This window comes from Heloderma suspectum, chromosome W (assembly GCF_057233095.1).
Source record: "Heloderma suspectum isolate Gila_16-S chromosome W, 16-S_ref, whole genome shotgun sequence".
Classification (NCBI taxonomy): Eukaryota; Metazoa; Chordata; class Lepidosauria; order Squamata; family Helodermatidae; genus Heloderma; species Heloderma suspectum.
In genome coordinates, this window is record NC_139475.1 from 28,071,066 (window position 1) to 28,087,768 (window position 16,703).

At 46.5% G+C, this 16,703-nt stretch overlaps 2 protein-coding genes across 2 annotated transcripts in view; both read right to left on the reverse strand.

Annotated features, from left to right (window-relative positions):
• LOC146333946 (uncharacterized) overlaps positions 1–16,703 on the reverse strand; it is a 96,943-nt gene that overhangs the window by 7,276 nt on the left and 72,964 nt on the right. The gene's annotated exons all lie outside the window — the stretch shown is intronic.
• LOC146333947 (mucin-16-like) overlaps positions 12,638–16,703 on the reverse strand; it is a 46,162-nt gene continuing 42,096 nt past the window's right edge. Inside the window, exons 2-6 of the mRNA XM_084825008.1 lie at positions 14,401–14,573; positions 14,228–14,258; positions 13,917–14,092; positions 13,774–13,841; positions 12,638–13,630 (exon numbers count right to left, since the gene is read on the reverse strand). Of these exons, the coding sequence (XP_084681134.1) occupies positions 13,615–13,630; positions 13,774–13,841; positions 13,917–14,092; positions 14,228–14,258; positions 14,401–14,478 (369 nt within the window). The 5' untranslated portion in view covers positions 14,479–14,573 and the 3' untranslated portion in view covers positions 12,638–13,614. The remainder of the gene's footprint in view (positions 13,631–13,773; positions 13,842–13,916; positions 14,093–14,227; positions 14,259–14,400; positions 14,574–16,703) is intronic.

Sequence of the window (16,703 nt, forward strand, 5' to 3'; positions counted from 1 at the left end):
AATAATAAAAAGGTGTACGCAAAGGGTGGCGGCTACGGCAGCCGCCATTTGCGTTCCCTATTTTTCGCCGATTTATCTTACGCAAATATTTATGTAAGATAAAACGGCGTAAAAAAGGGGAACGCAAATAGTGTAGTGGGCGCTATTTGCATTCCTTTATTTTTCGCCGTTCTAGCCTACGTAAATATTTACGTAAGATAAATTGGCGAAAAACAGGGAACGCAAATGGCAGCTGCCGTAGCCGCCGCCAGTTGTGTATGCCTTTTTTTTTTCTCTTCCGGAAGGAAGTTGCCCAGCGGCTGGATTTCCGGCTGCGGGCAACCCCGGCCGGCGGCTCCGCGGAATCTCCATGGAGCGGAGCCGGCCGGAGAAGGATTTCGGGGGGAGGTGCAGAGTGCCTCCCCCCCACCGCGAATCGCCTCGTCGAAAAGATAAGTGACTTCCGTACATCCCTAGCTTCACCTCAGAGCATACCATCATGACTTTACAATACTGGCCTTCACATTTTCTTATCCAATTAGGATTTTTTTTTCAACATTTAAGCATCAATATAAGGAAACTGATCCCAATGATTATCAATAGTCACTTTATTCTAAACCTTGGACACAACATTATTTTCCCAGCTTCCCCTAATCGGCCAGCTGACACTAAACATTACTAATTCTCTGTTACAAAATTTTAACACATGTGAAGAACCTCAATGCAACCCTATCACATCAAGATTGCTTTTTTGCATTGTTTTCATTCATGCGCATGCGCCCATCAGGGCATTCGGAAGGCTGAAACCTGGGCATCCCACATGGTCCCAGTGCAAACCAAGCCCCTGCATCATATACCTGCTCCAAGGGCCCCTGGAGAGCACCCCGGAGGGACGCTGTGCTTGGAAAGGTATGGCTGCAAATGACTGTGCTGTAGTGGAGACTCATTGGCACTTCCTGCCCCGCTCTCGCTCCCAGACAGGGGAGTCCCCATCAATGCCCCCTCTAGACTCGACAGGGAAGCTGCCAACTGCAAGTAAGATGGAACAAAAAAGAGTTACGGCGGAGAGGGGGGAAAACCCACAAAATTTTCTGCTGCTACGTTTTTCCACGGAAAGTTTTCCATTTCATAAGTTCGTTAACAACAACGAATGGATGCCAGTTGCAAATCCAACGTTAGACAAGCTTAGCAGTCTTGAAGTTGTAGATGAATGGGCGTCAGTTAGGGATGTCAAAGAAATCCTCAATGGAGTCAAATGAGCTTGGATTTCTATGAATCTGACCAGCAGATTCTGCAGCTGGCCAGCTTTTCCTGACTCACGTGAATTCTGCAGACTGTTTTTTAACTGGGGGGGGGGGGGGATTTGCACAAATGTGCACTTCTGCTGACATGCTAATGCACATTTGCACAAGTGTAACAAAGTTCTCGTACATCCCTAAAAAAAACCTGATTTCAGCAAAGAGCGGACGACAGAAACACAGACTGAACAGATTTAACAAAATTCATACATCCCTAGTGTCAGCCTATGTTTTCAGCACCTCTGCTTTTTTATTATATTTAAACAATGAAAGGGAATACATGCTATCATCTTTCAGTTTTTTACATGTATTCCAATACAGATTCGTATATAATATAACCTTTAAGGGTCCAATCCATTGTCTGTTTAGACAGAAATAAGTCTTACAATTCTCAGCATGCCCCAGCTAGCATGGAGGATGCTGGGATTTGTAGGACTTTTTTCTGTGTAAATGTGCATAGGATTGCGCCCTAAATCATATTAAATAGTTAATGTGATTAATTCATTTCCCCCCTCAATTTCAGGTCAAATGCTTGCAGTGTATTGGGACAAAAATATTAACATAGGGTACTTTGTTTTAGCCTTGTTATTTACTAAATTAAACTAAAATAAACATGCTAAATTAGATCACTCTTTAGACCATCATTTAGACCAAATTTTCCACTGCAAACTGAGCATTCCCAATGCAAATTTCCTTATGCAAATTAGCCTAATTTGCATAGGAACATTTTCCAATTCAATTTTTTCTACGAGTTGAGACTCAAGTCTGTGGTGGAGGGAAGACCAAAGAATGCACACACTTGCTTTAAGAGCATAAGAAGAGTTCAACACTTACAGGTGAATACTTTGGGGTGAGGTGGGGAAACTGTGGGGGAAGGGAAAATTGAATGAAAATTGAGTGTTTGGAATCCTGCACAGGAGTACTCCACATTGCAATGTTTTGTCACAGGTCCCACCTATCTATAATAATAGAAGAGGATTTGTGTCTGTACATTTGTCTGTCAGCACCATAGTGCCATGACTGTGAAACCTAGACACCTGACACCTGGAATGTATACTAAGGGGACCCTAGGAATGTGCACCCCCTGGGTTATTTTGCTTATTAAACACATTAATTACTTTTGATTCATGTAAATGTGTCCACATGGTTGAAGCCTGCAGTAACATCTTCAGCCAGGAGGTGGCAGACTTCCCTAACCATCACAGACCTGCAGGCCATACAGATTGAAGCCAGGAGAGATTAGGATGGCTGAGGGCTAGAGTTATACGCCTGTCTCCTCCCTGCTGCTGTGGGGCAGCCCCCCCCCTCAGGGCAATGGAGTGGACAGACCCCTCCCTGGGGGCTATATGGGTGCACCAATGCTGGGGCCATGCCTAGGGGTGCCAGTGGGCTGGCTTCACTCAGATAGGGCGGGCTCAATCTGTACAACTCTGTCAGCTGCGTATGTTTGCTTGCAGCCTTTGCTGTAGCAATGTAAGGGGTGTTCCAACCCATGTGAAGCTGGGTCCATTTGCTAGCATCATCTATAAAACAAAACCAGCACATCCCAAATTTCTTTCAAAATACAAGCACAAATATAACGTCTAGGTGCGTGGGGAAGGGATGCAGCAGAAATTTGTTTGGTTCGCATTTTAACACAAACTTGACCTTATTTTGCACTTTAGAACTAATCCAGACAGCTTTGGCTATTGGGAGGTATAGAAATGCAATAAACAAACAAATAAAATCCATCATGATGGACCAGCCTCTGCCACCCCCACCTTGCTCAGTGCCACCAAATTTGGTGGTGGGAGAAAAATCAGTGGTTTTATTGCTGCAAAGTGCTAAGAAGACCAAATGTAAGTTGAATTTGACCCTTTTACTGCACCGTAGGAGTTTGCTGCTGAATTTCAGCAGCAAACCACTGCCCATTTTTTTCCACCACCAGCAGAGTACGGCCCATGGGGAGGGGTTCAGGGGTAGTGAGAATAGCCCCCAGACCTGTCAAAGTTGCCCACCCGTGTAATACATGAACTGAAACTTGGCAATCCTTCAAAATTTGTGCTTCTCCACATTTTACAGTTGAGTTCTCCAATCAAAAAATGTATTCTATTAGGGAAAAGTTCACCAACACCACCCAAATGCATTACATTAGGAAAAGTGCTTGCAAAATGCCAGGATCAGCACCTAGGAAAAAGAAACCAAATGCACAGTTACAAGATGGGGGATGCGTGGCTCAACAACACTACAAGCGAGAAGGATCTTGGAATTGTGCTAGACCACAAGCTGAATATGAGCCAACAATGTGATGTGGCTGCAAAAAAGGCCAATGCTATTTTGGGCTGCATTCATAGAAGCATAGCTTCCAAATCCCGGGAAGTACTAGTTACCCTCTACTCAGCACTGGTTAGGCTTCACCTGGAGTACTGTGTCCAGTTCTGGGCACTGCACTTGAAGAAGGATGCAGACAAACTGGAGAGGGTTCAGAGGAGGGCAACGAAAATGATCAGGGGACTGGAAACAAAGCCCTATGAGGAGAGACTGAAAGAACTGGGCATGTCCTTGAGAAGACTGAGGGGAGATAGGATAGTGCTCTTCAAGGACTTGAAGGTTGTCACAGAGAGGAAGGCCAGGTTCTCTTCTTGATCATCCCAGAGTGCGGGACATGGAATAATGGGCTCAAGTGACAGGAAGCCAGATTCTGGCTGAACATCAGGAAAAATGTCCTGATTGTCAGTACGACAATGGAACCCATGACCTGGGGAGGCGGTGGGCTCTCCCACACTGGAGGCCTTCAAGATGAGGCTGGGCAGCCATCTGTCAGGGATGCTTTGACTTAGATTCCTGCACGGAGCAGGGGGTTGGACTTGATGGCCTTGTAGACCCCTTCCAACCCTACTATTCTATGATTCTATGAACTGCACACAAAAATGTATATGAATTTTCATGTGGACTATTAAATATTAATAAAAACATTCTTACATTTGGAAAAATGAGAAACCAAAATGGACTCATCCCTTATTAAGAGCAGACCAAAGTCTATGTTGACCTAGTGACAACCTCATGGGGGATTCATGCTGAGATCCGCGCCAGCAATCTCACACAAAGCAAGTACTCACACAAAGCTTTGGCTGTGCCAATGTGAAGTCCACCCCTTCACCAAGCTGCCTCGGTTTCCTAGCATGTTCCAAAGCCTCTTCGAGATCCAGCTCAGGCCCTCCTAGGCCAACACCCTTTCACTTCAGGTTCTACAAAGTTTGGATGACAGAGAGCAAGAATTTTGAGATTTGGAGTGGGCGGGGGGGAGAAATTCACTACTGCAAGATGTCGTGATGACCACTAACTAGGACAATTAGATAAATTCTTGGAGGATAAGGCTATCAATGTCTACTAATCATGATGGCTAGATATTACCTCCAGTATCAGAGGCAGTATACTGGGGAACACAACTGTGGAGGGTGCTATTACACTCCTGTCCTGCTTGTGGGCTTCCTATGAGCATTTGGTTGATCCCTGTTCCAGAATGCTGGCCTAGATCTAGCACGGCTCTCCTAACTTTCTTAAATGCACAGATAGCTAGGAATGGGAGGAGAAATTCATTTGTTTCATGTTTTAATACAAACGTTCCTAATTTCACAGTTTCAAACCAAAATGCGAACCAAAACTCAGTTATCCTTCAAAACGTGCATTTTCCAAATTTTGTACTTCTCTCATCAAAAATGCATACAAAAATGCATATATTAAGAAAAGGGCACACAAAATATGTATATTAATGATAATAACATTAAAAATGTATCAAAACAAATTTGTTTTATCAAAATTCCTTGCAAAAAGGGTATCTATTAGACAAAAGCATGTACAAAAATTAAGGGAAATGCAGACAAAAGTGCATACAGATGTTCATGGACACTTTCGAAACAAATTCTCAATGTTTGGGACAAGCTGAACTTAAGACTGGAAAAACGAGAAACAGAAAAACTGAAACTGACAGATTTGTTCATGGAAAAAAATGCATTGTGTATGACTGCATGTGGTGTTTTACTAGTGTATACATATCCTCTTGCACCTTGGTAAAACCCACCGAAGAAGAGAGATGGATGTGCTGTCACATCAAGACGGCTTTATTGTGGTGCATTTATTCCACGCACACATCAGTAACATAACGGAAAGGGGGAAAGATGCAAACGAGCGGAATGTCATGGTAAACGGTGCATGCACAGCGCTCTGCACAAGCACCAGAATTGGTTTTTAAAAGAAGGAAGTGGAGCACTGGAAGATTCTAAATGCATTGGCTCCATTTTGGAGCCAAGAGCATAGAGTTCAGACATATGAAAACCAAGGACATGTTTGGGCGAGGAGAACTCTCTGGAAGCTTTTGCTGGTTTTTTACCTCCAAAATATCGGAGTTTGTGCGGCTCTCATGCTGCCTGCTGTACTCTGTATATTTCAAGAGCACTTTGTCCATGTCAGTGCTGGCATCTTGGAAGAAACAGTTGGTGCTGTTGAAGATGATGAGCATGATCTCGCAGTCAGAGGACACTGAGCTTGTAGGCCTTTTTCATCAGACCAAACTTCCTCTTGGTGAACGTGACCTAAAAGAGGGAGACAAAATGGTGGGGATGAGCAACAGATGAGGTCAGCTTGCACCGGGGGGGGGGGGGGGACTTGCAGGCCATGGGAGTGTCATCCGGCCCTCCAGACACTGCGGGCCCGATTCTTGCTCTTCAGATTACCCCATTAGGAATTGCCTTCTCTTCCGTGGCATGTGCGTGTGCATGTGAGAGAGGGTGAAAAAGCATGGCGAGAGAAAGAGCTCTTAAATCCGGGGTCTCCAACAAGATAGCCACAGGCCCAAAATGTGCCCACGGACACCTCTGCTCAAGCACCCTGCCCCTCCTGATATTTATTTTATTTCTTAAGATTTATTAATTAATTATTTTTAACTGGAATATTGGCATGCAGCAAAGTGAAGTGCTTCCTTCCAGTGCCATCTTTATTTGGGTTCCAAACAGTGTTTTTGTGTTTTGGAGCTGTGAAGGTAGGCCTGACTAGGCCTTGTAAGTAGTTTGGTTCAGGCGAGGTGCCTGATGGGATTGAGACTGTGTGTGTGTGCGTGTGTGTGTGTGTGTGTGTGTGTGTGTGTGTGTGTGTTGACCATGAGAAGGCAATTGGAACTTGCTCATAAGCAAGAAATTCCTATCCACCAAAGTGACTGATCCCTAAAGATAAGAAGGCTGCTGTGCTGATAAGACTGTTGCTGAGTACTAATTGGTTCCTGAGCATGCGTAGGGTGTTTTTTTTGTTCTCCAACTTTCAGTCTGAACAAATGCTTCCTGTTGTCTTTTTTTTTTTGGAGAGAGACACAGTTTCGTCTGTCTCTCCCATGGCCGTGATGTGCTTTAATAAATTTCTGACTTTCAACCTAACCTGCCTTGGATATTTCCTTAACAATTTGGTGCCGTGACTCGGATCCCAAATGCTGAGGAGAATCAAACCAATCTGGACCGCCATTCACTGAACATCCCAGAAGCACGCACCAAGGAAAGAGACCTTTTGAAATCTCTTAAGTCTGGGATTTGGTGTGAGGCTGCCCGTGAGACGATTCTGCCTTGGCCAACGGGATGCCGCCTTTAAAGAGAGTCAGTAATTTAAGCACTTCATAAATTTTTGTTTTTGTTTTTGGGGATTACAGAGGTCTGTGGGATATGGCATCAGGTGAATGGGAGTTCCCTGGTATGAATTGAGGTAAAAAGGGCCAGAGCAAATTATTGTCACTGGAACCTTGCGTGAGTGAGTTTTCCTCCTTCCTTCCATGGTATGAGCTGGCCAACAAGGCACAGACCTCCTGAACAGACCATTCCTGAATGAACGGAGATGGCAGTGAGCGACCCGACCGTTCCTTCACTCCCTGCCAGCTCCCCAGACCACGAGTGACTAACTGTGCCTCCAGTTCAGTGAGAGTCGGTCTCTGACTGCACCTCGGAATTTGGCAGTGCCTTTCATTTCTCGCAACCTATGGAGGCCTCCTGATGGTTTTCCTGTGTGAACTGAGGATGGGGTCAGATTCTTCCAAAGAAATTCCACAGCCCCAAAGGGACGCCTTCAGGGTGCATGTACAGGAATTACGGACCTAAGACTTGCACGTTTTGGACAAATGGGACTTGACCCGTCCACACCATTTCCCTTGGTTGGGACCTTTGATTTGGACAGAATTGTGCCTTTAAAGGGAGCCTTGGAATCTCGGGGTCCAAGGTGGCACAGGGTCAATGGGGATGCATTCTTGGATTGGTATGTCGAGACGTCAAAAGGGTCACCTAAGTCCCGGGGAGCAGAGTCCTAAGGACTCCCAAGGAAAACTGAGAGACCAGGTCAAATTTTGAAACACCAGAGAAAAGCCACAGAAATTTAGAGAAGAATTGCAAACAGTGATCCCTTGTTAAAATCCTAATTGGGCTCATGCGAGTTATTTGGCCTGCAGAAGTACACACTGGATTAAAGGAACAAGCAAATTGGCCAAATCAAGAACCAGCTGATCTTGATACTTTAGACCAAGCACGCATCAGAAAAACATTCTAGCATTGCTGCCACTTTTCTGTAGCCAAGTTGAGCATAAGAAAAATAAGTGTCGCCACCAGCCTGGCCAGCCGATGGGAACACTTCACACATCCCAGCTCCTCCTCAGAACTTCTAAGACAGCCGAGAGGTTTGTAACTTCATCCCCTCCATTTCGTTCTATTGACCAGAGCCCTTTAGGTGTAAACTTAGTTGCACAATCTTTGCCCCCTGACAGAATGAATGAATGAATGAATGAATGAATAAATAAATAAATAAATCAAGAACCAGCTGATCTCAATACTTTAGGCCAAGCACACATCAGAAAAATATTCTAGCACTGCTGCCACTTTTCTGTAGCCAAGCTGAGCATTAGAAAAATAAGTGTCCCACCAGCCTGGCCAGCCGATGGGAACACTTCACATCTCCGAGCTGCTTCCCCCTCCTCCCCCTCCTCCCCCAAACTTAGAATCATAGAACAGTAGGGTTGGAAGGGGCCTACAAGGCCATCGAGTCCAACCCCCTGCTCAAGGCAGGAGTCCAAGTCAACTTCTAAGACAGCCGAGAGGTTTGTAACTTTTTCTTTCTATTGACCAGAAGAGACCTTTTGTGTAAACGTGGCTGCACGATCTTTGCTCCCTGACAGAGTATTTTCAGATAGTCCCGAGCCACTTCCCTGGCCTTCCGAAGCTGGATCTGCTTCCACTGCTCCAAAACAAGCACTGTTCTAAAACAACTTGGGCCTCCCGATTATTCCGTCCGCTCTCTCCTGTTATGAAAAAGTTCTTGTGCTCTTAGTGTGCTTACCTAAAAGCATGGAAATAAGAACGGACCAGTGACATGTTACCGTACTTTCCTGGATTCTGCCGCCGCTGCCCTCCCTGTTCGAGCCTCCGAAAATACTGCGTTAGGGTCTCCTTTAACCCTTTGTGTACCTCACTCAGCGGCAGCTCTTCCACTTAAAGCAAAGACTCAGCACCTATCTCACCCACGCCTCTCCAGCTATGACATTCTGCTCCTCTCTAGCAGTCATATTGCAGTGCAACGTCGTTCCGCTCTAAATGCTGCTTCTTTGCGGCCTGATCCCGCTGCTGAGGGTATCCCTTAGGATTGTCTGGAAGTGGCCGAGCACCTAGCAAAGCCACGTCCAGACTTGTGGGATGAGCCACTGACTAATGTAGCTCGTGTGCGTTTTGTGGATGGGTCTTGTCAAAGAAATGCTGAAGAGAGATGCTGTCTGCGCTTCCCATACTGTAATAGAACAAATTCTTTTGCCCGACGGTACTTCTGCTCAAGAGGCAGAACGTCTTGCCCTCGCGAGGGCTACTGCCTCAGTCCTTCCGGCAATGAGCCAGTCTCCCATGGCAACCTTTGAAGGTGTTGCACAGCTCCAAAATCAGGCCCAAATGTTGAAAAAGAAACGTGGGGACTGGCTGGTTGTCCTCAGGACGCTGACCATTTGGGGCGCTCCCCGGACGGCTGCCGGGTAGCGCCCACGGTCCTCCTTCCCCACCTTAAGAAGGGTAGAGGCGATTGAGTCAATCCCCTAAGGGGTGAAGGTGCCACAATGATTTAGATCAAGCAAGTGGCGTAAACGTGGATAACGTGCTTCATGTGCTCAGTAACTTCGTTTTTGCTTTTAGAGAAAATGTCTCTATAGCTGTATTTGTGGCTATTGTTCTTGCTGTGTGAGAGTGTGACCTTTTATTCCTCTCAGTCAACAAATGCCTGTCCTTCGGGTCTGCTGGACAGATTGTCCTATATGCCACCCAAAAGCTAATGACTGTGTGTGACTGGCAGTAGGGAGTGAGTGTTGGCTGAGGACCATCTGTTTGAACATGTATTGCAGCTTGAGGCCAACCTTCTGTGTGGACCAGTAAGACCTCCACAAAGAAGGAAAAGCAAGCTAGACTGAACAGCTTTTGAGGGATGCTGCATGTGCTAGAATGATGCTGTCGAGATGTGAATGAGACTTAAAGTGGTCTAAGCAAGTGTAAACTTCTAGTGAAAGTCACTGGTGAGAGATATTTGTACACTGAGGTAACAGTAGATTGGAAATCCTATGTGTTGGGCATTGTCCCATTGTTACATTAGTTATTGTTATTTTCTTGCTTTGTCTTCGTGTTTTGTACATAGCCTAGCAAGCCTAATGATAAATGATTTGTTTTAATTGTTTAATAAACAACTGCATATGGAATCTGTGAGAATTCAAGGGGGGAGTGTGTTAGATTTGGTTTCAGGAGACTGGCAGGGAGTCAGGTGTGAACTCGCCCGGAATCATAGGCAGTAATAATGCAGTCATCAATAGCACAAGTAGGCTGACCTGCTAGAAGGTTGGCAATTTCCATGATTTTAGAGTTTGTTCTCACAGCGGTATTCACATACAGCGAAAGCCATGCCTTTTGCGACTAACAGAAGCTGAAACGATGCACCGTAATCGCTTTTCACACTGTGTACCTTCTAAACGATAAGGAATGCTTCTTTCTGTACTGTGAGAAAATTTATTTTGCTGCCAAAAGAGAAAGGGGGGGCAGCGGTGTGTGCACTTTCTGACAGTTTTCTAACTCAGTGAGACTTGCTGTACAGAATCCTGAGTGAATTGGCCTGTTACCTGCTCTCGTCTCGAAAGAGGGAAAAGGTGCACCTCCGGCTCAGATAGCCAGCCCCGAAGTACGGCGCCCCGTCACTCCCCTGGAAAGCAGAGTGACTGAACCGAGGGTTGAGCGACGCGTGAGCTTTCTTTTAGCACACAAACAGATTTCGTTCAGATGGAGATGTGTTGCTCCTTTAAATAGGCATTGGTAGTTGTGTGCACAAAGCGCTGCAGTGCCCCTACCATCCCCAGCCAGCAGGGCTGGTAGAAAAGAAAAATGGAACGGCGTCTTAAAGAACAAAGTTGCCCAAATCTGAGCTGAAACGGGGCTTGAACGGCCCGATGCTCTACCTTTGGCCCCGCCGAGCATGTGTGCCACTTGGCACCGACAGACTGGACTCCGTCCCCATGAGATCCCCATGGAAGACCCATGGGACTCCCGTCTCAGCACCCATGAAAGAACATCTCACTAACGGGCACTTAAGTGATGCGACTGTGTTGAACTCTTGCCAGGCATTAATGAAGCGTGTGAAGGCTTTCCATTCGCAGGTCAAAAAGCGCTTCCAGACGTTCCCACGACACAGTGTCACAGCCTGTAGCCTAGAGACTGAGCCTCATCAAAGTCCATCGGAGGAGGTCTTCCCTTGAGCCGCACTGGAAAAGACCCCATCAGGTGCTGTTGACCACCCGCACCGCCAAAGACAGCCCACCTGGATCCCCGCATCCCACCGCAAGAACGTGTTGCCCCCTGGAGGCGACGCGCCCCAGAACCGGACAACGCTGGATGTGCCCTAACACGGAGTTCGTCAGCCCTGTGGGTCACTTTGGACCCGGGAGAGAAGAACGTCTCTGGTTGCCATCGTGGTACTGGCTTGTTGCCCCCTTTCCTGCTATCGAGTGAGATCTTCTTAGACTTTCGGCCCTTTGGCCTCCTCCGGATTACAAAATAGCCACCTCCAAGGGACCAGCAGTGAGCCAAGCCCTTGCTGGCGAGGTGAGTACAAGCCTAGCAGAGAGCCTAGCGCCTGCGAGTGAAGGAAGAGCTGTCTCAGCCTCCACCAGGGGCGCATGCTCACGATGTGGCCCACCTGCACCCTGCTCCAGCTTGGCGTCTTCAGTTGCATGAAAGCAAAGAGCACTTCCCTGAAAGCACTGAACCAGACTCAAGTGCACTTAAATGTATCCAGCTGCTAGATCTGCAGCCACGTGCCAGTCCACGCCCAGAGAGGCACACCAATGATCCAAATCCCACTGAGTCAGAGGAAAATGACTAAACCCCGTTACCGCCATCTACCAGAAACAGCCACCTAGCCAGATGTGCAATGCAATAAGCACAATGGTTGTTGGTATTGTTTTGTTCCATGTGATCATTGCTCTGATTAAATGTTGTATCAAATTCCTTACTAAAACGATACATGAAGCTGAACTGCGCCCGATGGTCAGTAGAATGCAAAGAGAAATGTGAAAAGGAGAGAGAGCGAGAGAGCGATTGAACGACTGATGACCATACAAGGATAGATGGTGAGCCTAATAGGTATTGTGAAGGTAGGCCTGACTAGGCCCTGTAAGTAGTTTGGTTCAGGCGAGGTGCCTGATGGGACTGAGAGAGTGTGTGTGTGTCTGACCATGAGAAGGTAATTGTAACTTGCTCATAAGCAGGAACTCCTGTCCACCAAAGTAACTCATCCCAAAAGATAAGAAGGCCGCTGTGCTGGTAAGACTGTTGCTGAGTACTAACTGGTTTCTGAGCATGCGTAGGGTGTTTTTCTTTGTTCTCCAACTTTCAGTCTGAACAAATACATCGTGTTTTCCTTTTTGGTGGGGAGAGAGACAGTTTCGTCTGTCTCCCCCACGGCCGTGATGTGCTTTAATACATTTCTGACTGTTCAACCTAACCTGCCTTGGATATTTCCTTAACACCAGAGAGAGGGAGAGATGCCGCCACACTCTAGGGCAGGGATGGTGGGGGAAACGTTTTTAAAAGAAAAAAATGACATTTCTAGTGTGATGGAGAGTTACAGAGATCAGATTTTGCTTGTTTGCAAATTGCGGCTGAGCCATTTGCCCGCAAACCACCAACATTTTATATATTTTTCCAGGGGTGTGCATAAAGGAAGGCAGGATCTCTGGGCTCAGCCAGCCCCCTTTGATCCACTGCCCCCTCCTTTCGAAGCCAGCTTAGCCAAGCCCCGGGAAGACACCCCAACCTCCTCCCCACCCAGTGGAGGAGATGGTAGCCACTGAATTTAGCACTGACCCAGGAAAGAAATAGCTGGAAGAGTTTTGAGGTAGATATTTATTTAGAAGTAAGGGTAAGGGAATGGGAAGAGACGTAAAACAAAATACAACGTAGAATTTCCTCAAGTACCAATTTCCCTGTTGGAAACCCAACACAGACTAAAACAAGAAAAGCCTACATAACCCTAGTCTACTCACACCTCCGAGTAGGATCCTTGGCTAATGCCAGCTCTCCAGCACCTTCCACCCCGACCAGATGGAAACCAAAGGAGAAAGAAGAATGGGTGCTGGTCTCTCTTTATACTATTCCAAACTCAGCTCCTCGCTCTTTCATTCCCCCCCTGCCCCCCACTTCCCTCAGGGAGGATGAGCTTGGTTTTTCACACCTTTCCAGCTGTGCTGGCCCCTTGGCAGGCCAAGCTGGTTTACAACCTTAAGTCCCTCATAAGGTCTCCGTCCTGGCACATTTGATCCTGGCATGCCCACATCTCTTCCTCCCTCCAGGTGGCCTGGCTTGTCAATCTTGCAGGATCCCACTCCTTCCTATCATAAAACACTGAAACACAATCTAAAACTATGCAAAGTAAAATTAACTCTTTCCCACCACACCTTTAGCCCTGTGAGGCCTCTTCCTTGACAGTGTGTGGTACAAGGTGGGGGTGTCCAGGGAGGAGAAATGGCCCCAGATCTTCTGTAGTTGCCCACCCTTGTTCTAGAGTTTCTGCTGTTCATGATAGGGCACAAAGGATCACCCTCTGTAATTACGACAATGTAAGAAACCACACGTGCTCACACTGCATGGAAACCACTTAAAAACCACTGGATTACCACTGACATAGAGGCTGTATCTTTCCAAGTTGTAGGGCCCCATCGTGGAGAAACCATGGTTAATGATTTCATGGTACACTTTCACTCCGTCAAAGAAAGGTGCAGTGGAGTTCGTTTCTGCAAGTGCATATGGCGTCCATTCCAGTTTCATTCCCATTTTTCACTAGTCGGTAGAGAGAGGGAGAAAATTTTAGTGGAAGCAGTCAGAACTGACCACTGAGTTCAGCGAGAGAGAGCAAGAAGTTACTCTTGCCTGCATGCATTACTCCAGGAGCCAATATGTTCACGTATTTAAGGAAGGCTTACCTCAGCTTCGTCACTTTGAATCCCAAATACACCGGGCCAGTGCTGCTGTTGATGAGCATTGTGTCAAGCTGACAACAAAGGGATACATTGAAGATGTTAATCCTATAGGAAGCGCCACACATCAACCTAAGAATTCACACTACCTGCAGTGGAGCCAGATTTGCCAGGCTGGTGAGTTCACTCTCTCTGGAATTGAAAGTTTCCAAATTGGGAGTTCCCATCTCTCCCTTGTATTTGAGGTTGTTTATGGTGAAATTCACAGTGAAGTGTTCAACTGCTGGAGGTGGTGTTGACGTTTCGGCTGTAATCGGCAAAACAGCTGTAACAGAATGAGAAAACAACTGTATTGATGGTCTATGATGGAAGCCTTGCTGTAGACAGCACTGCTGTGTGCATGTTTTTCTCTGTATTTTGTAAAAGATGCTCAAATTAAGACTATTTATATCGAACTTACTTGCTTGCTTCCAGAGGAACTTGGTTATAACCTACAAAAATGGAGAATAAGTTGATTAGTGAGATAGCCATGATGGTGGAAGTCCCAAGCTGAAACTGGTGGGGGAAAGTATAAAGTGCAATCCTCACCCTGATATACAACCCAGTCATTATGTTTCTCAACCACTTGATTACCATTGACATAGAGGCTGTATCTTTCCAAGTTATACAGCCCCATCTTGGTGCAAACGTTTGTCTGGTTAATGATTTCATGGTACACTTTCACTTGGTCAAACACGGGTGTGGTGGAGTCATTTCAGTAAGTGCATACGGCGTCCATTCCAGGTTTGTCCCCATTTTTCACTGGTCTGGGAGGGAAAGAAAGCATTTTAGGAAAATAATTCTGAATTGATCAAACAGATGGCCAGGAACAAGGCACTGAGCAACAGACAATTAGAGAAGAAATGCTTGACAAAGGCTTACTACAGAGTTGTCACTTTGCATCCCAAATACAAATGCTGCTATTGGTGAGTAGTCTGCCAAGCTCACAAAGAAGGGATATTGAGTATGTCAAACTAACACTTCACCCCATGCTACAAACAATTCACACAACAAGGAACAGAACCAGATGTCCCACAGTGGTGAGGACTCTTTCTGTAGAATTGAAGGCCAGTGAATTAGGCATCCCCATCTCTGGCTTGTACTTGAGGTTGGTGATGGTGAAATTCACTGTGAACTGTTTGACCGCTGGGGTTGGTGTTGAGTTTGCAGTGGGCAAAGCAGCTGGAATGGAATAAAAAAACATAACTGTTGCATCAACATTCTACAGTTGAATTCTTCCATAAGAAACACTTGTCAGTAGGAAGACAGGAGCAGTTGCTAGCGAGCAATAATCATTCGGAGCTATTAGCTTTATGACAACCATGTGGGTTTCCCAGATGCATCTGGGCAACAAAACACTGGACTAAATGGACCACTGGTGTGATCCAACAGGTCTGTTTTCATGTTCTCAGTCACTGTTCTTGGGCTTGAAGGTGGTGATATGGGGCGGAGTCAAGTGTCAGGGTGGAAACTGAGCCCAGAGAGCCCCAGAGCAGTTCTGATTCTGAGGAGGATCAGCAATCCGTGGGAGAGGAGCTCGCTCATCTCTCACAAGCACAGCGGCTGGCAGAGATTCCTCCCGCCAGCATTCCTGGGAGAGATAGTGACCCTGGCAGCGAGAGAGCGCGGGAGGGGGGCTTGCTGGACGCTCGGCGCAGACGCAGGGAGCGGCGCCAGATGGAGGGCGTGGAAAGGAGGCGTAGCGCCCGTTTGGCGCGCAAGCAACGGCCGCGTCCCGAGGACTCAAGGGAAAGAGGGAGGATCTCTCCCTAGCCCATAAGTTCAGGGTCTGCAAGTGACTCTCCTTCAAACGGGGACCAACTGCCTATTCGAAGCTTAGGCCACTCTGCTGTTCCTTGCTTAGTCGCTGGTGCTTAGCATCTGAAAGAGCCATTAAGTTGTAAAAGGATTAAAGCTTTGAAAAGAATCCTTTCGTCTGTGTCTTGAGTTGGCTAGTGGAGTAGACTGAAAGAGGCCGCTAGGGCGCTCCTGACATCAAGTAGAATGTGGGGCAGAGGCAAGCAAAGACTGTGATCTCCTGCCTCAGCCCAGGGAGTTAGATCTGCACTGACATAGGGAATGGAAAGTATTGTGCAGTTATCTTATTAGAAAGCCTTTAAGAGTTAACAAAGTTGTGTCATTCGTTTATCCCTAACCAGGTTTCTTTTCTCCTTATTTCTTGCCTGTGGCCATAAGGCATTGAGTATTACCTGTCCAAGGGAGTTTGTGCATGTGCATCATGCTCCCCTTTCATAGAAGAACAGCCACATGATAATGGGAAATGAATGGTAATATAAATACATACAGTCTCAGTATTAAATACTTGCAGTTCCCCCACTCCAAAATTATAAACCCTGCAAATCTCTCACTTGTCACCTGGGTTGTGCTGGCCAAAGTTGTAGGCAGCCATTCAAGGGTGGCTGCCACTACCGGAGTATCTTTTATGGTCCTTTGCAGCTGTTAGATAAAAAGTTCTTGCTTCCGGTTGAAAGAAAGGATGCCAGGCAGGCAGCAGTGGATCCAACACTATTTTATTAGTCGTTTTGCAAAACGGGTGCAGAGCAGTCTGGACCCCGAGCTAAGCATGCACAAGTCTTTTATACCCCCCCCCTTTACAATTTTCTGTTAGCCACAAGACATGTCAACTGACTGAGCCGTTAGCTGACTCATTACAGCACCATTGTGTCAACATGTTTATTTCTGATTGTGCTTATGCGACTGTCTCGCCAGACTTCCCCTTTTTCTAACAATTCCCTCCTTTAAGTCTTTGCTCGTGTCTTAAAGCGGAGTTTCTTTGTCTGTGCAGTAAAGCAAAAGCATTTGTTTTGACAGGGCAGTTTCCATTAACTGCTGGGATTTATAAACAAGAGGCGATTGTGGCTCCTGGATGGCTTCTT